General features: G+C 53.5%; 1 protein-coding gene across 1 annotated transcript in view; it reads right to left on the bottom strand.

The window, feature by feature from the left end:
* Nucleotides 1–922: 922 nt before the first annotated feature.
* PLEKHG4 (pleckstrin homology and RhoGEF domain containing G4) overlaps nucleotides 923–23,055 on the bottom strand; it is a gene marked incomplete at its 5' end in the record, with an annotated part of 59,771 nt that continues 37,638 nt past the window's right edge. Inside the window, 13 exons of the mRNA XM_082489643.1 lie at nucleotides 923–1,604; nucleotides 2,865–2,948; nucleotides 3,476–3,672; nucleotides 4,257–4,520; nucleotides 4,604–4,720; nucleotides 5,314–5,491; nucleotides 5,978–6,148; nucleotides 7,051–7,275; nucleotides 7,606–7,695; nucleotides 8,407–8,656; nucleotides 10,324–11,273; nucleotides 20,837–20,864; nucleotides 22,457–22,618. Of these exons, the coding sequence (XP_082345769.1) occupies nucleotides 2,907–2,948; nucleotides 3,476–3,672; nucleotides 4,257–4,520; nucleotides 4,604–4,720; nucleotides 5,314–5,491; nucleotides 5,978–6,148; nucleotides 7,051–7,275; nucleotides 7,606–7,695; nucleotides 8,407–8,656; nucleotides 10,324–11,273; nucleotides 20,837–20,864; nucleotides 22,457–22,618 (2,674 nt within the window). The 3' untranslated portion in view covers nucleotides 923–1,604; nucleotides 2,865–2,906. The remainder of the gene's footprint in view (nucleotides 1,605–2,864; nucleotides 2,949–3,475; nucleotides 3,673–4,256; nucleotides 4,521–4,603; nucleotides 4,721–5,313; nucleotides 5,492–5,977; nucleotides 6,149–7,050; nucleotides 7,276–7,605; nucleotides 7,696–8,406; nucleotides 8,657–10,323; nucleotides 11,274–20,836; nucleotides 20,865–22,456; nucleotides 22,619–23,055) is intronic.

Below are 23,055 nucleotides of genomic sequence, written 5' to 3'. Positions count from 1 at the left end.
GTTGCATTAGTAAATTCTCTCCCATGAGCTCGTGCCATCACAACAGCCCCAAAATCTTGCATTAACTCAGCAATTATTTTAAAATAGTGACTTTTAAAGTCTTCCCTGTGCAACTGTTTTCCACACAATTTTGTACAAAGTTGTCAAACTGTGTTCTCTGTCTAAAAAAAAACAAACAAACAAACAAAAAAACCACAAGGTTTATAAAACATCCAGCTTTCGAAAAATAAACAAGTGGTTTAGGTACAGTACAGGCATTTCCAAACTGGAAGGGAGATGGTCTGTGCCTCCAGGGTAACGCTGGGGGAGGCGGAACAGCCCAGACCGCAGCGAGGACCGGGGGCAGCTGCCCCGGAGAGGAAAGCTGCGGATAAACCACCATTTTCCAAAATTGCTAATTTTCATTTCCTCCAAGAACAGGGAGAAGGCGCCGCAGCGGTGTGGTGAGCTTTGACGTTACTCACGAAGAGGCAGCCTGGGAGGCACAGGGCACGGTCGTCCCCCGGTGACACAGTGCTGCCTCAGGTAACGCGTATTTAAGGTTCAGCATTACAATCAACTCTTTATGTTGGTTGCGGATGCCACCACCATCCAGAGCTCCTCAAACAAGCCACTGCGGTGGGACCGGGGTACCCGGAGAGGGGCTGAGCCAGAGGCAAAGCAAGCAGCAGGTCCCCGTCACCCCGGGGGCACAGCCCGGCCGCGGGGACGAGGACCCCGAGTGCCTGGAACCTGACCCCACGGGGAGAGCAAGACTTGGCTGGGAGAGCAGCCACGCGGCGTAAGGGGCTTTAATCGGAGCCAGGAAAGGAGGCGATTTGTGCCTCCTGCCCTCCTCCCTGGTCCTCACGGCGCTGCTGGCTGCTCTGAAGTGCCTGAGACATGTCCCCCCCCCTCCTGGGACACCCCTCAGGTGTGACAGGGCTGAGGCAGCAGCTGGTTAGTGCCGAAATCGCACAGGGAAGAGCGCACAGACGGTTAAGACAGAGATAAGCTCAGCACGGAGGCACTGGAAGAATCATCTGAAGAAACAGTTGACCGTAACAATGAAATTGCTTTTATTAAAACAGAAGTGTTAAGCCAAGAAAATAAATTATTGCTATGATAGACATATTTAGAACATAAGGAAGGACGTTAAATCTTGAGCTCCAGGTCAATACAACCCTGAAACAGAAAGTTACACTACTTTTCTTAAATACCTCGGTTTCTCTTCATGCCCTTCCAAAAACTTTATAAAATGTGCAGCTTATAGAACAAATAGTAACAGAATCACTCGTAACAAAAATCTGTACAGCTCATAGCTTTAAAAATAATACTTTTTTTTTTTCTTTTTCTTTTTCCGAACTATGTTACTTATTACTCATAAATATAGGGCTAACAAGTTTGGAACGCCCAAGGTCCCATCCAACACCAAAGCTATTATGTGTGGCTGACAGAAACCTTCTTGGGACTCACCCCCCTGGCCAGAGTCAGGTTTTGGAGCCTCTGAAAGAGCCTAATTATGTGTAAAAAATAAAAATAATAGTATCTTCATAGGTGAAGACTGTCTCCTTCTGCTGGTCAGAGGCCTGGGGTCTTCAGAGAGTTTGAAATGGCAATCAAACCTGGAACACAGCACCGCGCGATGGGTTAGACCGGCTGCACTCGCTGCCGCGGCAGGATCCCGCAGGTCCCTCTGTCCTGGCCAGCAGCCACTTTGCAAAACGCTTGGGAAAAAAAGAAACCACCCCACCGGTTTGTCAGAGCTGCATTTTGGTGGGGAAAAGAACGTTTTACTGGAAAAGCCTCGCAGGAGAAGCAGCTCTTCCCCCGCGGGGAGGGCTGATCTGCCCCTCGGGACTCACCCAAAGGCTGCGTGCTGCTGTCCCAGCAGCAGTGGGCCGGCAAACCCCACTGCTTTGTGGCCACTTCTTGTCTGTGACCCCACCGCCCCCCTCCACAAGGGGCTCTGGATGTTACATTTTGACCTTGGCTGGTTTTGCTTAGCTGGTTCTGAACTCCCGCACCTGCAGATCACGAGCTGTGGACCTGCGTGCTTCTAACAGCCCCGCGGTGCCAAACCTACGAGCCGCCTACCAGCCTGCGCTGTGGCCACCGAAGGCCCAACCCTGCCCCTCTCGCGTTCCCAGCCCTCGGCTCAGTCCTAAGGACAGAGAGGAAAGAGCCGGAGCCAGAAGCGGGCTAGCCTGAGGGGAAGGTGACGTGACTTCCCAAGGGCTGTCACCCACACGCAGGCAGCCCTGCTTGGCCGGGTATCCTGCCAGAGCTCACTCCCTCCTCAGGCCAACAGCGATTCCCTCGCAAACGAGGAATCCTCCGGAAATCAGGAAGTACAGGAGCAACACCTGGCAGCTCCCTCGGGCCATCCTGACCATAACCTAGCAGGTTCCTCTCTGCCTGGTGATGTGCAGTTTCCTTCAGAGGTTCAAAGGAAACTGTGGGACAAATCCAGCCTGGGGAGAATACCGTGGATTCCCTGAGGCAGGTCAGAGGGACTAATGAAAAGGAGGATTTTGGCAAACAGCCCCAGGAAACAGATTAGTGGTTAGAGAGCTGGGCAGCGTTCAGAGGAAAGAAGCTCATCCAAACGCTGATGACGAGGTGGTGCTGAACCTTCTACTACCTGAAAGTGATCTGGCTTGTTTTCCTTCTGCTCCTCCAAACCTGGGAGGCATGGGACCTGCTGTTTAAGGTGACGGCTCTACGGGAGCCATCTCTGGGGGAGGTGGTCTTCTCTAACCAGAGGAATCGGAGCCTCAGAGACCAGTCCAGAATGCGTGGGGGAAAAACTTCTCATGGAGAAGCGGAGGGTGAGGTTCTCCTGACTCAGAGCTGCTGGAAAATCCCCTTCAGGGGCTACTTACAACAACTCCGCTTCCTTAGGCGGTATAGGTGTGCAGAGGGGCTCACACTATTGTCGAGGGACTTATGGTGACCTGGCCTGCTTTCTGCAGAGGAGAGAAGCCAGCATTAGTACAGGGTTAGAGGACAACAGCATCAGGACACGATCTAGCGAGAAGGGAAACAGCTGAGAACTCTCAGGAACACAAGAGGAGACACACTGACATCTCTGAGCGACAGGCTCCCGCTCCTCCACCTCATCGCTCCCCGAAAAAGGCCCCAACCTCCCAGGGAAGGAGCTCAGCAGCATCTGCAGCTCCATCCATCCCAGGAGGATGTACCCCAGCCCATGACAGCATTCTAGCTCCTGTGTGTAGCCTCCAGCACTGCAGGTCCTTTCCAGTGCATCTCCTTGGGGATCTTGGCCACCGCAGAGGAGGCTCTCACAATAGAGGGGCTTTCGCCTGCCCCAGAGGAGGCCAAGTCTCTGCAAGAGGAAAGGTCACTTCCCCACAGTGACTCCTAACCCGAAAGCAGCATCTTCAGTGCCCCCATGAGAGGCAGTGGCTTGAACCGGGGAGGCAGCTGTAGGAACAGGCAGAGTGAAGAGAGTATTTCGGCTGCTTGCACTTACTGCAGAAATGTACTGGCTGTTGGTGAACCTGGGTTTCTCCTCCACCGCAGAGCTGTGTTGAGAGCCTAGGGGCACGTAGGGGGGCGAGCCCATGTCTTCACAGAAGCTTTCTTGTGGGATGCTGGAGACACAGCCACTGTCGGAGCCGCTGGAGCCGCTGCCTGACATGCAGTGCGATGACTCTGAGCTCTCTGTTGCTGGGGAAGAGAGGACGGTCACTCTGATGACCACGAATTTGGCCTACATGACCTGTGCCACATACACTTAAGGCATCTGTTTGCAGAGGCATTGGCCACACAAGCCCACAGAGAAGCCACACTCCTGTCTGGGCCTCTTTAAAGCCACAGGCAACAAAACAACCCAGGGAAGCGTAGCAAATGATGCTGGAGATTGGTATAGACTGGCCAGAGAAGTTCACACAGGGGAAGCCAAGGGGTCACTGGACCAGGCTGGTGAGAGCACGGGGTAGAGGGGCATGCAGAGACACGAGCACTGGTCTCCACAGCCACGGCAACCCCAGTGTGTGGCACCAAGCCTGTCATGGGGATGGCTGCAAATGAGCGGGCACTTTACTAATCCCCGCATCCCATCTAACACCCCCCAGGAAAGCTGAGGCAGAGCTGGTGGGGAAGGGCAGGGCCCTCCTTGCCCCAGTGTGGCTATGGGGCAGGGACTGCCACGACCCCAGTGAGCCTGGTCTGACCGTACGGCGGGGAACAAGGTGTGGGGACAAGCCCGCGGATCCCAGGGGCGCAGTGCGGAGCAGCGGGCTCATACGTACTCAGCGAGGGCTGGCTGCTCGTCTCGTGCTCCAGCTCATCCTCCTCGATGCAGGTGCCAATGTCAAAGGGGCGGCTAGGGGCCAGGACGCCCGGCAGCAGAGCCTGGTCCAGGTACATGTGGAGGTTGAGAGGCCCCAGCAGGGAGGAGGAGGAAGGGGTGTAGGCAGCAGGGGTGCTGCCAGCGGAGAGCTGCGCCTGTGTCCTCTTGTACGGGTTGGAATGGTCAAACAGAGACACCGCAATTGATGCTCTGGTCCTGGCACCTGCCAGAAAACATACCAAAAAAAGCCCTGAGCACCAATCCTGCTCCACACGGAGCAAGGGGGCAGGCACGGCTGGCACTGACCTCGGCCTTTCATTATGTAATCGATAGCACGGTCATTGATAGCTGCCTCGCTGGGTTTGATATCCAGGAACGGCTTGTTGCCCACACCCATGGAGACCATCTCCTGCATACGGATTTCTGGAGAGGAAGAAACCCACAGCCACATCGTGAGGTTGCTCCAACCAGTCCCACGGGCACTATGTAGCACCGGGTCAGAGCACTCCTGGGCCAGGCTGCTCCTGAACTACTGAGGTTAGATGTGTTCTCCCCTTGCTCCCTGGTCCTGAGGAGTCTCCACAGGCAAGCAATCATGCCCTGCTCTGGCCAAGTAGCTCAGTGCCATGCCACCTATGAGAGTTCTGCCAAGCGGGAAGCCTGGGGCGGAGAGGAGGGACGCAGCCAGACAGCTGCCACTCCAGTAGTGGCCTAGACCGTGGGGAGAACAGGGAGCCATTCGGGAGCACAGCCCACGCTCGCAGGGCAGGGAACGCTGTGCTGGTATGTCTCATCTCTCATGGAGTCCAGGTGGGTGTCTATGGCCACACAGAGCTTGGACAGGTCAAATTCCCTGGGGATGAGGGGCAGGGAAGGGACATACCCAGCCAAGCCCAGCACATGCTCGCTGCAGCAGAGCTGCCTGGTAAACAGGCTCCAAACCTACTCAGGACAGCACGAGCTGAACAGGGCTCCCGCACCTTTTGCGGCACAGACGCCCCGGGAAGGAATCACACCTTTATTGCGGGCTGCCTGCTGCCACAGGATCTTGGCAATGTCACTGGTCCAGGCCTGCTTAGTCTCGGCTGAGCTGGCCTGGAGGATGTAGGTGTCACTTGACTTTCGCCTTCGGAACCAGATCTCAAAGCGTAAGCCGCTGTCTCCAGAGTTCTCCGTCAGACCGATGTCTGCAGTCTGCCAGAAAAAGGAAGAGCGAAGCATCAACTGAGGCTCCAGTAGGAGCAGGAAGGGTAAACTCTGCCTGCACCCTGTGGCAGAGCTACCCCCAGCTTGGCAGACCCAATGGGAAGGAGCCCGAGGGTCTGAACAGGAGCAGGTAGGATATGGACACAGCTGAGCAGAGACAGGCCAGGCAATTCCCAGCGCTTCATACAGAGTCAGCGGCACCTCCCTGCCACACACACACACACTTACTTTTCCCTCACACTCTGCATCCCCCAAGACCTTGTCCCCACATCTCACAGCACGGAGACGGCCCAGGAAATAATGTGTGAAGCATTCCCTTCTGGCTTCACTGCGCAGCCGGAGAAAGTGTAGCAGTGCTGGGAACAGCTTTTCTCCTGAACATGCTCCTGCTCCCCGTTTCAGAGCCATGCGTCCATGGGGAAAACCAGCCATGGACATCTCCTGAACAAGAGGGAGTTGCAGGGCTGCCCTTACCTTGAAGGAGCGCTTGTAGATATACACATCAAAGCCACCCTCGATCCTCTTGGGCTTGCTGAACAGGATCAGGTCCTCAAAGAGGAAGACATGTCGCTGACACTTCCTACGGCCCAGCCAGATGGTGAACTCGTCCTGCCGCACCAGCTGTCCCTGCTCCTTCAGGTTCACCTGGACACAGGGAACATCCTGGTAAGACCCCAGCAGGATCAGCTGCAGGCAGCCCCAGGGGGCACAGGGAGAGCAGGGTCCCACAAGGCTGTGGCCCAGGTGGTGAAGAAGCGGCAGCTGCCCGTCATGTTAGAAGGGGTCTTGAAGAGGGAGGGCTGTGTGGCATTGCTAGAGGCCACATCAGGCTGAAACAACTGGCTCAGATCTCAGGGGAGAGCTGCACCTTTCTCCTAGGCATAACCCACAGATGACCCTCTCCTGCCATCCTGTGCAGATCTGTGACAAACCTTTGGGGTGGCACCTGGAGGCAGCAGCCAGAGCTTTCTCTTGGGGAAAGAAGATTGCTGAAGAGGAGAGGAGTCCCATCAAACTGCCAGGAGCACATCTAGGTCAGAAGCCCAGTCCCTCACCTCTTCCTGCCCCAGATCCATTTTCTTCCACCCTGCACCCTGTGGTTTCTCCTCCTCCAGTGGCATTTTGCATGCCTCTCCTTCAAGTCCCACCTAGCTGATTTTAGCCTACCCCAAGCATCAGTTTGAATTCCTTCTTGCAAAATGTCTGAACATCTCATCACCAACTCGAAGGAGATGGAAGGGCTCAAGGCAGCCTGCAGGATGTCATCTGCAAGGGCTGCCAGGCTGCCTTACGTCACCAGTAAGCAACTGGGAGAGTGTTAATGACAGGCAGCTCACCCAGCTCAAGTAACAGCATCCAGGCTGTCTGTCCTAGCAGATCAAGGAGACCTTGCTCTGTGCCTCAGTAGTTCCACTCCTGGCAGGCTGCACCCTGATCACTGTGGGAATTTGAGGGGAGGCTCACCGTACGATCCAAAGACCCCAAATCTAGAGAAGGGGAAGAGGTATGGCTCTGCACCCCCAGCAGGGGAGGAAACTAGAACGTACGTCACAGTCGCGGATGGCATCCATGGCCAGCAGGTCATTTCCATGCCGGAGCTGAAACTTCACCATCTCCTCAGCCGCACGAAGGTAGCCCAGCTCCTGCTCTTGTGCCTCACTGCACTCCTTGATCAGGTCCTTCAGGAGCAGCGCGTATTTGCTCATCCGCTGGATGGGTTTCAGCAAGTAGGAGGCCAGGTCCATCTTATCTCCAAGCTGCACCTGCTTGAACTGAAACACAACAGAGAGTGAAGGCAGCAGCTTCCGGCGGAGAGCACTGTGCCCACAGGGAGGCACTGACACCCACAGCTCTCCTGACCGGGGTACTCTGCTCCGCAGGGAAATGCAAGGCCACAGGACCAATGCTGCTGTGTGCTGGGCTCCCTTCCAAAGCACTCACTGCATCTCTGCCCCTGTCCCACCACATACACTTGTGCAAAGAGCTGTGCCAGGAAAGCAGGGGTAGTGCTGAGCGTGCCTCGAGCAGGCAAGTTGGGCTTGTTTAAACAGATCAGTGACCCAAACACCACGAGTAATCATGATGCAGGCAGTGGCATTTACCTTGAAGAAGGTATTCCCATGGCTGGCCAGCAGCGAGTCCGACTTCGGCTTGTTCTTGCTATACAATGCATACATCCCAAACTGGTCTTTCTGCAAAAGACATCCCCGCGTGAGACCAAGGCACACCCAGGATGCAGTGGCAGACATACCCCTGCGTTGGTTACACCAGTACTTCTGCCTCTCCCAGGCTGCACCAGAGCTTCTTATGGCAAGAATGACTTTGCTTCAAGTTCATTAAGAGCCAGGGAATGGTCTCCTCTTCCTGCTCCCAGAGCAGCTAGGACTTTTTAATCCATAGTCCTGTTACCCCTTGACCCTTCCACACCCCAACATTCACTTGGTAGCAGCAAACATGGGGCTACTGAGCTGAAGACCAGTGCCGCGTGCTTCTCCCTAGCAGCCCTTTTCAAGAAGAGCAGCAGGTCTGTATCTCTCTGCTCACTGAAGTAATTCCACACTGACACCACAGACGGAAGACAGGAATGCCCCTGCAGAAGCAGGTGGGCTTCAAGGAGCAGACATTTTTCTTCCCTGGCAGTGTCTCTGGGTAGCAAACAACAACAGGAAAGGCAAAGAGCATCTGCTGCTGCCTGGGCTCAGTCTCGCAAAGCCATCCCAGTCCAGCCCACCATTTAAGCTGGCAGGGGACAAACCAACCCAGCACAGAGTAGGAGTTCTGCCCCTCCCAAAAAGGGCCACAGCCCACTAACATGCTGGTGAGCAGCCAGGCACTGCTGGGCATAGGAGCCAAACACATGTCTGGAGGAGTTTGACCCCAGGGGGAAGGTGCTGATGCCTTACGTGTCGGAGGAAGCAGTGGCTGACCCGCAGCGGGTGGTTGCAGCAGCTCTCGAGCTCTCGCAAGAAGTACTGGCTGTGGAAGTCATAGAGTTTCTCCAGGTTCCCAAAAATGACGCTGCGCTTCCCACGGAGGTCCTGGGGGAGGTCGAGGCGCTCCATCTCAGGGAAGTAGCTATCGATGATGTAGCAAAGCGACCTCACGTATTCCCGTTCTGTGGTTACCATCTCATCAATGATGTGCCGCAGCTTGCTGCAACAGGAAACAGCCTTGAAGGGACCCAGACTGCAGCAGTCAGAGCGCCTGCAAAGCACCGGACTATCCCTACAGAAGTTTTCCCTGAGACCCAACACGGAGATGAGATGATCCCTTAGCACCATCCAAGCTCAGGTTCACAACTGTCCATGACAGCTCGGACCCTGAGCACTGACAAAACTCATGGCTGATCCAAGGAACTCTGTCAGCTTTTCTGTTCAGCAAGGGCGAGCCCCAAGTTGGCTGTGGTCCTGACCCAATCTCCACAGGACACACACTCCTGGGTCCATCCTGCCCCTGCTCTGGACACAACAGGCTGCCCTGCAAATGGCCGTGCTCCTGAAACAACAGGGACAGCAGAAGTCACAAAACTTCTGTAAGGAGGAGTCAGCCTGATGACTGGATGCTGCGGGAGGCAATGTTAACCCTGGGAGAACACAAGCTCTGGACCCAGGTGCTGTTGGGCTCACCCCAGTAAAAACGAGAGTGGGAAACAAACCTTGTATCACTTCACCAGCACACAGCAGTTCCTAGCATGGGTTGCTCCACACGCCTCCGAAAGGATCACTCTTAGGTACTCAAGGTTTCCACTGCGAGGCAGTGCAGCACCAAACAAAACTGCTCCAGTGTGTGCCCGCCTTCCCTGACTCTCGGCTTTCCCCCAAGCCAACTCCTCTGGATGTTAAGAAGACGGAGGACAGCGGGACTGCCTCAGTGCCCACGGACGGGAGGGCTGCTGCATAGCTCCCGTGAGAAGCAAAGCAGTTAGTCTCCTATCTGCTGGGGTTCATCCCCGGCCATGAGCTTTCCTGACACATGCTAGGATATCAGAGGCCCCTTTCAGAGGATTTCGCTATCCCCAGCCATCCCCATCCAGATCAGAAGTGGAGGAGCTCTGTGGTCCCCCTGCATCCCGCGCTAAGTTTCCTCACCTCTACCACTATTTAATTTAATTTTTTTAAAATCTTCTCCAATGAGAGCAGCTGAAAGACCTGTCTGGTGACCCCCTTTCAAGAACAGCTCACAACCCTGGGCTCGCCATAGCCTCGGCATGTTACAGTGTGACACCAAAGTTAAGATCCTCAAGGAGAGAGAAGGAAAAGAAGAGAACAAGACCCAGCTGTTGGTCACCCAAACAGAGATCTCAGCCCCAAAGGGCAAATACAAACACCTTATTACCTGTGAAGCTGCTGTCACAGGGTACTGGAAGTGCCTCCCTACCACCCTGGGTACAGCACACCCCCAAAAACATGTGGGATAATGCACTGTGCTTCTGCTCTCCCACTGCACCTGTACCACTGGTTTGCTAGGTCCCTGAATACTATGTTTCTACAAACCCTCGTCCTCCAATGCCAGCAATGGTCAGAGACTCCCTCTGCCCAGGCATGGCTCTTTTCCCTCTCACAGAGGAACCATGCTGTGGGGGAAGAGCAACAGATCCCATTTCCCTGCCCGTCCCCAGAGGCAGGTGCCAGGCTATGTGGGGACATCCCTGTGGGCCCGCTCAGCGCCACACACGCATGCAGGGAAACTGGAGCTACATCTCCATCTATCCCCCGTGTACCCATTGCCAAAGTAACTGTCACTGCAGAGCTCTTCACATCTTTGCCGGCTGCCTTTTAACCACCCCGAGGACTGGAGCACCGAGCGTCACAGCCACTTACCTGCCCCAGCTCTTGGCTTCCGACACGGAAAGGCAGCCCCTCTGTCCCTCCAGCAGGCAGTCCGCAGCCCAGCTGTGAGCGGCTTGCTGCCGCAGTGCGAAAGTCCTGTCCACCAGCTCAGTGCTGCTCACCTCCAGCCCTTTAATAAAGACGCCGGTGTTGCCGTATCTAGCCGGCTCGCTCAGCGTCCTCTGGCAGCCTGACCACAGGCTCTCACCGCAGGGGAGGTCAAAGCTTTGGGCCTTCCGGAGCATCCTCCTGGGAGGGAGCTTCCCAGAGGCTGGAGTGGATGTGCAGGATGGTTTCACCTCCAGGGTTTCTAATATGCTCTCCAGGTTTGGTTTTTCTTCAGGCAGCTTTGGAGATTTGGAGGCGCCGCTGGCAAAAGAAACTCTGCTCGAGTGAGGACCAGGGCTGAGAGCAGCTTGGCAGGCAAATTCTTCCCCAGCACTGACATCGCCAGGGCAGCTCAGGGAGGGCGAGGGAATTTTCTCCTTAGTCCACCCTGGAGAGCAGTTGGGCCTGTTGTAGCAGTGAGATGCGCTGTAAGTCCGGTCCCAGGGGGACCCAGAGGTGGCCCCCTCAGAGTGCCTGCGGTGGGACAGGCTGCCAGCATCGCTGCCAGCCCGGGGCTGCTCTCCCGCAGCTGATTTGTGGTCTGACAGCAGAGACCTCCTCGTTCTCAAGGCTGCTTCAAGTTTCTTTTCAAAAACCAGCTTGGTCTCCTGGCATTTGGACCATGCAAATTTCCACTGCTTGAGTCCCTTGTCACTCTTCAGCTCACAGGCCAGCTCCTTCATCTCCTGGAACCGGGCATCACTGATGTCTGGGTGCTGCCCCTTGTAACTCTCCAGGCACTTGATCACACCTGCACAGCGTTCCGCGGAGCTGCAGTCCTCCATGCTGATGCAGGCAAGGTGTCGCATCCCTTCCAAGGCCCACTCATACGCCTGCAGAGAGCGAGAACAAAAGGCAACAGCCAGTCAGAGGGATTGAGGGAAGAATAACCCTAATTTGGTGCCTAAAGCGCAAGACGAGAAAGGATCAGTGTGTGGCCACCACAGTTCCTCGAGTGTGAGAGGAGGGGGGGGCTGCTATTGTCAATGGGGCTTAACAATTCAGCAAAACAAACAGCTCCTTATGCAGAGGGCTTCAGCTGCGCTGGCTGCTCTGCCACAGCTCCACCTCCCCGCCAGGTCCCTGTGACGCTGGGCACCCACGCTGCTGTCCTCTCCAGGCAAGGGGGACCCAGGGAAGCTGTTGCCAAGACTGCAGGGATTCACACCTCAGTGTGGCCCTGCTCCGTATAAAACCGGGAACTCGCCCTCGTCCTGTGCCCAGCCATTCTCACTGCTACCACGCAGGATAAGGTCGAGGGGGAGTCAGTAAGCCACAGGGAATGGGATTGCTGCTCCCCACGCTGTTTCCCCACAGCTGACGGCACGCAGAGGCCTGGAGCTCGATCAGAACTGGGTGCTGTGGATCTCTCCGAGTGCTCTGACCCATCCTTGCAGCAAGCAGGAATCTCAGACCGTGTAAGCCCAGTTGCAGCTTGTGCATCTTCTGTGCCTGTTGGTGCCTGAATGGTGTGCTGTGCCCTGCCTACCTGCCTGGCCCCGCTTGCTACTGCACTACATGCTTGTGCTGGTTAGTTGAATATTGAGCTCTGCAGTTTATTTCTAATACTCCAGGAATGTGGAAGCAGTTTCATGGGGCTTAACTCTAGCAGTGGTGCTTATATTGGCCTTGCTAAAACAGCTCTGCCGTATCTGTTGAACAAGAGGAAGGGCACAAAATGTGGTCCAACATGACAGGCGCAATGTAAGAGTGCCTTACCACCAGGGCTAATGAAGCACCATGCACTACAACCTGCCTGTCATCGATAAAAGTGAAAGGAAAGGCAAACATCTGAATTAGTCAGGCTCATAAGCCGCTACTTTCTCTATAAAGCAGGGATGATGGCAAGGTTTAACTACAGAGTTAATAAGATGTGACCAGCTGCCATAGGCCTGGCCAGGGAACTTTACTGCTCATCAGTGAAAATGCAAGAGTTATTTATTAAAATCAGATGCACAAGGCAGGGAAAACCTCCAGTACAGGCCTGTCTGGCACCTTCCACCATCTGCCCAAGACCAGTGGATGTGCAGAAACACCACAGGCTGCCCTTGAAGTGAGCCAGACCATCGCTATCACTTGACCTGTCAGGCCTTGCATACCTGCTGCATTTCTGCAGAGAAGTAACACTTGTGCTTAGTGCCGGGAACAAAGTGATGGGCCTTGGACCACTTTCCACCTGCTGAAGAGCCTTACTGTGACAGCCTTCACTCAGAGAGCTTAAAGCACTTAATTTTATGTGGAATAGAGCCTTAAACACCAAGAAAATCCACGCAAGCTTTACAAAGACATGCAGCAGACACTGCATCCCCATCCAGGGACACGGTGCTCAAACATCACATGCCAGGGTCACTCTGTTGGTGACAGGAGTAGGCAGGGCAGGAGGTGCTTCACTCACATGGTGATTATTCCCTGGATGGGGATGGCGACGAGAGCCAAGCGCTGCTGTTTCTCCGAGAGCTGAATGCCAGCACATGAGGGGCAGCCTGCAGACTGAGCAGAGTCACTCCAGGGACAGATGCCACAGGAGCTCCCACAGCCATCCACATTGCTCTTTCGAGCTGCAGCTGCACGGCGTGCGTGCCGCCAGCCCCATTACTCATGCGGAGCAAGGAGCTGCTTCAGAAATACCAGCAGCTGCTCGGGGAAAATGCTTCTCAAACAGCCCCACGCAACCGCAGCACAGGACAATCAAAAGAGCAGCAGCCCCCTCTCCTCCCATCACCCTGCCCGGCGCAGCAACAGGCCCCTGACCTGCCTCTCCCTTCATCCAGGCTTTATGCTCTGGACTTGCCCACTGCTGGGGGCTGGCAGGCACATGCAGAGGCAGAGGGCATGCCAATCCCTGGTGAGGATCTGCATTTATCCGTGATGCAGAGGGTGTTTTATTCCTTGGAGGCAGAAGCACATCAGGGCAAAGTGAAACACTGACTGCAGCGGAGCCTGGCAGATCCACACGGCAGTGACAGATGGCCTATTTTGCTGCGTTTTTTTGAGCTGCTCCCTCCAGCTGTACGCAAACCAACACCAGCCCCTTCCAGCTCTGCGCTGAGCGAGGGCTGCCCGTCAGCGTGGGCTAAGGGCATGGCTCACCTCTCTGGCTGTGGTCAGGGTCACCCATTGACCTCCAAGGGCTGCATGCAGGCTCCCTTTCACTCACTGGTGGGAAAAGCTGAGATCAAAAGACACACAGGGCTCTGAAAGAGGGTGCCAAGAGGAGAGGCACAGCCAGCAGGCCAGCCTGGCCTTTACAGCAGCCAGTTGGGAAGGCAGGGGCCCTGTGAAGGCCTTCTCTGGGGCTGGGGACCTCACTTCCGTGCATAGATGGGAGAGAGAGAAAAGAGGCTTCTCTTATTTCTAGGAAACTCCCCAGATCTGCATGGGGCCACAGCAAGGAGGAATCAGGGCTGCAAACCACACAGGGAGGCAGCCCTGCCACCTCTCATCTTCATATGGTATCCGTCTGTTCTTGGCAAGGGCTCCAAAGGCCGCACAGAAAGGACTCTAAATCTCGGTGGCATTTCTTCCATCCCCAGTGCCTGTCGCAGGCCAGCGAATAGCTCAGCTTTGTTCCCTGCACAATGGGAACAGCCCTCCGCACCCTGCAGCTCGCTTGGTAACATGCTAAGTGGCCACCAAGGCTTTCTCCAGTCACATCATCTGCTTCAACTGTCCCTTTTAGCACATGAAATGGCAGCCCTCTCCAGGGAACAAGCGTGCCCCGGCACCCGGGAGTGAGCACCCGCACGCAGGCAGGGGTATTGCCGGTAGTCTGTGTCCTGGTAAGGTTACAAACCACGCTTAGCCCAGTCAGGACACTGCCCTCCAGCCGTGGGGCGTTCGGGGAGAAGGCAACCCTACAGCTTCTCTGCAAAGCTGCAAGAGCTGCTCATATACGAGAGGAGGCACCTGTGTGCAGGGAAGCTGAATCTTCCCAGCCAGTCTAGAATCAGGCAGGAAGGAGCCTGTACCTCAGCTTTTGATCTTTACAGACAAGTTGTTACTGAAACTCTCAATTAGAGGATTAAAGACAAACGTGCTTCCTGCATATACAAGGCTGACCTATCCCGCAGCTGCGTGAGGAGTCAGCAACAGGTCGGTCCTGCCAGGCTGCCCAGGGGAGGCAGGGGCTCTCAGGGACCTGCCATGCTGTAAGGAAGAGCCAGGGACTTCACCGGAGCACGGTGCAACCCTCAGCCCATCACCCTCTGTTGGTCCCTGCTCGTTCACCATGGGGAAGACCTGCAGTGTATAGAGGACAGAAGCTCCTGGAGTCTGTTGTCTTTGGCACCACTGAAATGCCATCTGCAGATACAGGCAAAGAGAAGCTGCTCAGCCCTGGATCAGGGCACACTGCCAGCATTGCACAGAAAGCCTTGCAGGGGTCCTGGATCCTCACCTGAGCCACCATGTTACACCTCCCCAACCCAAACCTATCACAAACGCACCAGATTCCTCTCAAACTCAAGGTCCAATGTTCTCTAAGACACCTTCTGGGTAGCCAAGGAGACAATCATCGTGCACCTGCAGACATATGCCAGAAGGGGCAATTTCAAGGGGGGCTGCCTTTGTCCAAGCTTCCTTCTTCATGTCTTCCTGTGAGGAGATGATGACTACAGCTGTATTTTTCTTGTCACATAGGAAACTGGGTTTCTGAATAGGCAGATGTGGGTGGAGTAGGCAGATCACAAACCCTCCAACTTTCTGCAGAGGAAAAACGCACCTAGGTGGGTGACTAACTGCTGCTAGAAGGTTTCCTTCTCAATCTGAAGTGACTGTGCAGGGGACCTGAGATAGGGGTGACAAGAAGCCAAGACTGATCCTGATGGGAGCAACAATACAGGCAGGGATGCGATACAGCTGTAGGTATGATGACTGAAGCACAGCAACAAGACAGACCAAGTCCTCCATACTTCTCTGGTGACGTCCCAGGACAGCATGCCCCCCAACTCCCTTGCTTTCTACAACACGGAGAGAGGGAAGCAGCACCACAGCTGGGAACATGGCCAAGGACAGAAAAAAAGAAAACAACATAATCAAACAAGTCCCGATACAGCTTGTGTGCCACTCCTGTATGCAAGCTGTGCTCCACTCTGCTGTTTGTTAGTGAGACACAACTAATCACACGTCTTTGTGGCAAGAAACAACTACACAACTCTCCATTTAAGACCTCCTCTCACCACCACTACATTCCCTCTAAGTGCCCTTAACTTCAGCCGTGAGTTTGGTGAGCAAGATGAGGTTGGCTTGCAGCACAGCAGACAAGAACCGGTGCAGCCAAAAAAGGTCAAAGCATCACGGGTACTGTTGTGAACAGAGCCAAGTGCTTCCCAACAGCTACACATGGTGCCACGTAGGCACTGCCTCTCGCAGCTGCCCTGCTCTGCCAGCAGCCCAAGGTCTTGGCACTGAACCCTGCAGAGCTGAGACACCAGTCGCAGCACAAGAGTAAAAAGGGACAGGGCACTTACCAGAACACAGGTCCAAAGTAAATGCTGCTCTCTTGCATGAAAATGCTCCCAGGTGTGCTCCTCATTAGAGGGAATAAACACGAATGAGCATCTGTAAAGTCCAACATGGCTTTAAGGCTGCTTTGAGAAGTAACTCCTGCTCACAACACACCAATGTGTCCCTCGTCACAGGCTGCTACACACACACTATTAGCAGGGACCACAATTAAAAAGCTGTTTTACATCAAAATATATTGAAAGCAAAATTATCCAGGTTGAAACCTTACTGTCACAAGAGCTGTCCGCTGGCAAACAGAGAGACGCCCGTTTCTCTGCTAACTCAGAGACCAAGTGGGTATAGCAGAAAGGGGTCAGCTCACCCCTCGCTCAGATCTGCTTTGGGTTTTCCTCAGGCTCCCACCCACTGACACTAAGAGCACCCACGAAGAAAGGAGAAGGGAAAGAACAAGACTTCAGGTTCTGCAGATAGCCCCCTGGCAAGTCAATTAATCAATTAAAAATAGACCTCATCCTACCTTCCCATCTGTACAGAGGGGGTCCATATCCTGGCTGTGCCCAGCTCTGTCCTGTACCATCCCCTATGGCTGGACTGAGGCAGGGCCACTGCTTCAGCGCATCATCTCAGCTCCGGCTATTCACAAGCAAATGCTGCTAGCCTAAATACCAGATTGAGGAGCCCTGGTAACCAGAGACAAGGCGGAGGGGGAAGGGGCCGCGCTTCACACGAGAACTACTGAAGTGTGCAGAGCACACTCTGACTGGGCACAGGCCAGATCTTTCACAGTGAAAAAAAAAAAAAAAACCACACACAAACGAGGAGAGAAAACATCCCAACCAACCCCAAGTTCAAGCAAAATTCAAAGCAAGCCACCATCCGATAGTCGAGAGCTTTGGAGAAAACGGCGATCCCTCCTAGACACGGCATCTCTAAAAGCCAAAGCTCCTGCTCACTTCTGGCAAGACTGGCGGCTCTGTGAGCAGGCGGCTACACTTGAACATATCAGAAACCACACAATCTCAGAGCACAAGCATTTCAGCAAAGCCACCAAGTTAGAAGTAATCTCCTCTCTACGCAGAGGTTCACTGTTACTCTCTTCCCCACCCTGCAGCATTTGACTTTTCCAAACTGCATTTGAAGCCCTGCAGAAACCAAATTAATCAAAACCGTGTCCTACATGGGATGTAGCTGGTAAAAGCTCAGCTTTAAACACTGAGGAAAGGACTCGCCCTCTTGGAATAAAGAGCTAAACCATCTCTGAGTTGCTGTGGAGCTCACCGTGCCTCCCCCTCCTCTCTCCAAGGGAGGAGAGATCACTAAAATCACCAGTTTGCCTAAAACTAGCTGCTAAGGAAAGCACACTTGAAGTCCTGTATTTACATTGCTGCCTGTTACCAAGTGCCAGATGCTGTACAAACACTGCAGGAGGGCAAAGGATGAGAGAGAAGCGCGGACTACAAACTCCTTGGTTTTAAGCATAAGACAGGAGAACAGGTAGATACCCACAGCTGGGCAGGAAAGAACAAGGGGTCAGGGAAGAAACACCGATCTCAGGGTCGGTCTCAGCACGCCGCAGCCCAAGCACCATCAAAGGGCGCTCATTAGAGCAATGTGCTTGTAAATCCTTTTGCAGCAGCACTCCGGGTGAACACGAACAGAGCTCAAAAATCCCTTCGCTTCCCCTCTGGGTAGCCAGGCTTAACAAGTCCAGGAGAGTCTAATTACAGGAGAATATAATTGGATAAAATAGGATTGCACATGATTTCTGCTCTCTTGACGACAGCACGAGGACCCAAAGGGCAAATGCAGCTCGTCATGCTGGAGCTGGCGTGCAGGACGCGTGCTTGCCCTTCTTTTCTCTAACTGCTGCAACTGCCAAGCAACACCTAGGGTAGCTCCATTAGGAACAGGCTGACTCCACCGATGAATCACAACAAGCCACAATAATCCCTGCTTCAGTACAAATCGGAGCTTCCACAGAGCAGCCTGCACCAGTTTCACTACATAGCTATAGACAGACACACACATATGTATATAACGCACACAGGTATATATTTATAAGTATATGTGTGTATAAAATGACTTCCCAGGAAGCCGGGCAGCAAGTGTCTGAGATTTGTCCCCTCCCGCCCCCCAGCTTCCACTGCTCTGCAGATGCAGGAAACATCCCAATGTTTCCTGCACACGTGCACACGTGCAGTTTTCCCTCAGTTTTTCCTTTTTGTTCCACAGTCACTCATGACTTTGCACCTTCAGGTAGATACTGCACTGCTTTTTCTCCCCCTATTTTTCTCTCCCACCAAGGGGACTTTTTCAACATCTAAAAGCTCCCGAGTCCAGAGTACCATGGGCTGAGTTTGCTTCCAGTAAAATCAGAACCTTTAATGTTTGCCTTTGCTGCAAAACAGCATCCTCACAATTGAGGGACTGCCCATCTTTTCATCAGCTTTGTGCTTTTTCGTCAATGAACTTCTGCTCACAACCCCTTCTTAGCAGAATAAGAGCAGATGCTGTTTCACTGCCTGGGTGAGTATTATCCTCCCTCCTTTCCAATGCTTCACCAGTTACAAACCTGCATGCTGAAGTCTGCTTTGACCAGTGTCCTTCTCTCCAGCTGCCCCTAAACAACTGGAATCTGGTCCTTCATTTGGCTAGAGTCTACGGCAGTCACTACAGAACCATAAAACCATCCAAAGATTGACTTGAAAGTTACACATGTTGAGCGTAACTCGCTGCTGGCTGAGAAAGCAGAAGGCATGAAGGAGTGAGCGTGTGTATTTAGGGATGTATGACTACTGCCTAGAGGAGGAGGGGGAAAAGGGCAGCACGTTTTCAGGCTTCTTTTAGCAAAGGGGAGACCCCCCCCTCTTTGGAGAGCACCGAGAACCTCCCAGCCAGGTTCAAGATCAAGCCACAGCAAGACGAGTGAGTCACTGAAGCTGGCAACTTGCACAACAGCAACAAATCACTCTGTTCAGAGACTGATGGCACCTCCAGAGGTTGGGGTGGGTTGTTTTTTTTTTTGCACGCTTCACTTTTACATCTGTCCCGACAGCCACATCATTAACGCTGTACACATACCCTGCTGTAATAGTACACCACAGGCCAGTGAGGACAGACTGGACTGGGGTAGGTGTCTCCTGTCTGCTCTGCACTGGCTCCCTTTTAATGAGGTCCTCCATGCCCAGCTGGGGATTGCGAAACCTCCAGTATGCCCTTGGGCCTGGATGGGGAAGCCTGGATGCTTTCTCTGTAGTCTTCAATTCACATCCTTTCCCCTTCGAGAAGCTGAGCCAAATTCTGCTTAATTATTCAACGACGCACTGTGCTGCACTGTGGGCACTTGTGCCACAGGAGATGTGGAGCTGAAACTGAACCCAGACACCCAACACGTTTGTTGGACCTCTGTTTTTCAGAGGGGCTGACAAGGCTAGAAAGAGCTCCCTGGTTTAAGAGCACACTAAGATGTACTCACAGGATGTGGGCCCCTGTGGAGCAGCCAAAAGAGCCTGGTCAGAGACAGCGGGTGCTCGGGAGAACCCTGTCCATATGTCCAGGGCTTTGATATGCAGATGGAAGCCATTGTGAGCTTCAGCCCCATCTGTACAGCCGAGGAGAGCTTCATGTCCAGATTGTTTGAACAGATCTATTTAACTCCCGTGACTAAAGAGAATTCCAGCCTCCAGGAGGATCCAAGCGTACAGATGGATGCCAGCACACGAACATTCAGAAAATCTGTCACCTTGCGCAGCTCCTATCCCAAGTGCAGAGTGGAAAAAAAAGCACCCAAACCCCAACATTTTGCACACATGCCCAAGGCTGGGGTCAGCTGAGGAAAGACCTCTCTCAGCATCAGATCTTACACCCCAAGTGCAATGCGTTCCCCTTGCAGCTCAGCTGCAACACGAGCTGGGAAATCCCTAAACCTGCTGGGAGGAAACGCTGCTTCCCTGCCATTAGCAACTGGCTACTAGTGTCGTGATCCCGCAGGAGATTTGATCCCACTCGACTCAGAGAAGGGGAACCCCAGACTTTCAGAGAACTGTCAGTGTATGCTCATGGGCAGCCAAGGGAACAGAGGAGTTTTTACTCAGAGGTGATCAAGGATGAAGGCAGCAGATGCTTTCAACACATCAAGTATTGTCCCCCTGCAAAAACAGCAGTGGCAGAACACAGCCCTCCTGGGATCAGGGAAGGCAGTTGAGGGGTGAGCAGCCTACATGCCAAAAAGCTGCCGTGCCTGGTATCGTATCGCCTAGCCTCTCCGTCCTGCCATGCCCTCCAGTGAGGGGGAGGATTCAGACAGCACAGTAGGAGGGAGAAGGACCCCAGCCAGACAGATCAAGGCTTTGCCCCCCTGCACATGCCACAGACACATCACACAGACCTCGTCGTACTGCATTAAAGCAGAGCCTGAGATGCTGGGGGAGGTGCTCAAAAGCATCTCAACCCGAGAACCTCTCGCCTTCAACTGCAAATTGTGCTTGAATTTAGCACATGAAAAGCCTTAATTGAGTCACTGCTTCGCTGTAACACTGAGGGACAAACTTATGCACCAGTCTCACACCTTGGTTGTGCAACCAGAAAGGTATTATTTACCATTCACCTGCTGTCACAGAGCTTGCTGGGAGCCAGGGGCACTGCTGCGATGCCAATTTGGCAATAAAGTCATTGATGAAACCCAAGAGAAAATAGCCTGGGCACCAGTACATCTAGCAGTGAACTACCAGAGAAGTCATAAAACAGAACAGTTTCCAAATAAATAATTTTGCAAGACAGAAAAACACAGGGGAGCTGTAGCAGACCAGATTTAAATAGTCAAGACTTCTTGTTTGTGCAAGAGGGCTATCTCAAACTCCAAGGCAAAGCAGAAACTTTCTGATACATGAATACCCTTTGATGGGAAAGTAAACATTAGAGGCTTATTTACCTTGCAAGAAGACTTCTTTAGCAAAAACCTGGTGGGAAGAAGGGAGAGATTTCAAGCATTAACCTTGCACAAACTCTGCCAGAGGATCGATTTTCCAATCTCTAGGCTCATTCTCCCAACTGCTTCAGGCTGCGCATGAAAAAGGACACCCCTGAAACAGGAGAGCAAATCAAACTAGATGTCTGTCTAGGGGCATGACTTTACAAGCGTAACTGAGGAAGGAGAGAGAGAGAAAGAGAGATGAGACAGCTGCTGTCAGACAGTGTTGAAGCCAGAGAACAGTGGCTTCCCCTAAAACAGTCTCACAGCATCAGGAAGGCACAGTATATATTCCTTTCTGTTGTGCTACTCAGATCTTCCTTCACCATCTTGACAACTCGCACCAGCAACCACATTTTTGGCAATGTTGCACAGCTCATCCCTGGAAAAGTAAAGCCAACCTCTGCGCAGAGGTGGAGAGAGAACAGTGCGTGTCACATCTCCCCCAAAGACTTTATTATAAGCCACAGCAAAAACCTCACTTGCTCAGAGGTGCTGGGGGGCAAAGCCACGTTCTGACCTGCGTGGGACAGGTAGCAAGAGACAAGCATCGTGGCACAGCGACCTGCGGCTCTGTTCATAATTGGTACGTTATAGTAAGGACACATCAAATGCCTCTTTTTCCACTTAGGCGCTAAGTTCTACTCTCCAAATTTGCTCCAAGCACATTCCCAGAGCAGGGGATCAGAACACCCTTTCAGTGAAATTAACTCACACCATGTCAAACAGTCTGCCATAGAAAAAGCACACTTTTAGGTAGCAGCCACCAGGATCCTTTCCAGCTTCCCACAGACCAGCATTCACAACCCTTCTTTCCTAATCAAAGGCTAAGCAAAAAGAAACATCAATAATTTATTGCCTAAAGGGGACTCGATTCTCCCCTCCCACCCCCCCTTCCCCAAACCATTATCTGCAACATTATATCTGGTACATAATCAGAAAACAAGCACAGCAGAAAACAAGGTATCAGCAGGTCACTGGTCTGAATCTTTTGGGGAGAAGTGGGAGGTAATGACATCTGCGGAAGTCAGCTCTGGATTTCTGCTGTCACATCTAAGCTCAGATGCACCTCTCGAAGCTGGGAACACTGTGCCAGCAGGTCTCAGTCACTCACAGGACAGGACCCCAGCAAACTTTGGAGCAGGCTCGGAGAGCAGCCCGCTCTTATGCTGACCGCAATCTTTAACACAAAGAAGTTCGGGCAGATCGAAAGGTACCACCTGCCCTGTGCATGCACCCAGCTAGACTGGAGGCATGCAATCCCAGCAACAGCTTCTAGCTGCAGTTAAATTATGCCCACTGAAACGATCGCGCAATATCCTCTAATCAAGAGAAAGAAGGACGGGCACTGCTGCGTTACAGAGAGAGCAACCCTGGCATTCGGAGGGGCCATGCAAAGACACACACAGCTCCCAGGGCTCTGTCTGAGCGCACAAAAGACGCACACAAAGCGCTCTGATTCATGCTGGATGCTCACAGGCGCACACAAGCAACCGAGTGAAAAAGCCTTCTCTACATTGTTTGGAAACAATCTCAATACAACTCACACGTCAGCCGGAGCGCCGGATACTTGGTACTTACAAGAGGGTTTGCTGTGTCCGTCTGCTGCCGGAGTCAGGACGGGGTGTATGCGACTCGGAGGGAAGGTGCATGGAGATGTGCAGAGAGGTTCTCCTGCCAGCGGGGCCTGGATGGATGGGAAGAAGGGCCCCAGCCCCTCTTTGGGCCCCAGAGGCAGCAACACTTGTTCAGGGGATGGAGCGCAAAAAGGCTGGCATTCCTACAGCAGCAAGGACAATGGGGAGGGATGAGGAGGCGCTGCCATAATCAAATGCAGGCCAGCTGGCCCTCCCCCAGGAAGGGCAGGCACCTCCTTCACTTGCCAAAGGCTTTGTTTTCTAAGCCACAAAGAACAAAGTGGATGGAGAGGAGAGGGAGAGGAGGACGAGAGTGGAGGAGAACCAGCTGTGGGAGTGGATTCACACGTGAGCGCAGGTATCCCACTCTGCAAGAGATGTCAACACAGACAGAGAGGGGATGGGCGCCACTCCGCCCGCTCCACGCAGAGCTGGGAAGCGGCAGCTCCTTGCGTGCAGTAGGAAGAAGCTGGGGACGGCTGGAGATCACTACTGAGAAACCACAATCAGCACAGGCTGATGGCCAGGGGTCCTTTGAGGGAA

Source organism: Vanellus vanellus, assembly GCF_965231255.1.
Source record: "Vanellus vanellus genome assembly, chromosome: 12".
NCBI lineage: Eukaryota > Metazoa > Chordata > Aves > Charadriiformes > Charadriidae > Vanellus > Vanellus vanellus.
The sequence above is the reverse complement of the archived record's forward strand: the minus strand, read 5'-3'. Positions and strand labels throughout refer to the sequence as shown.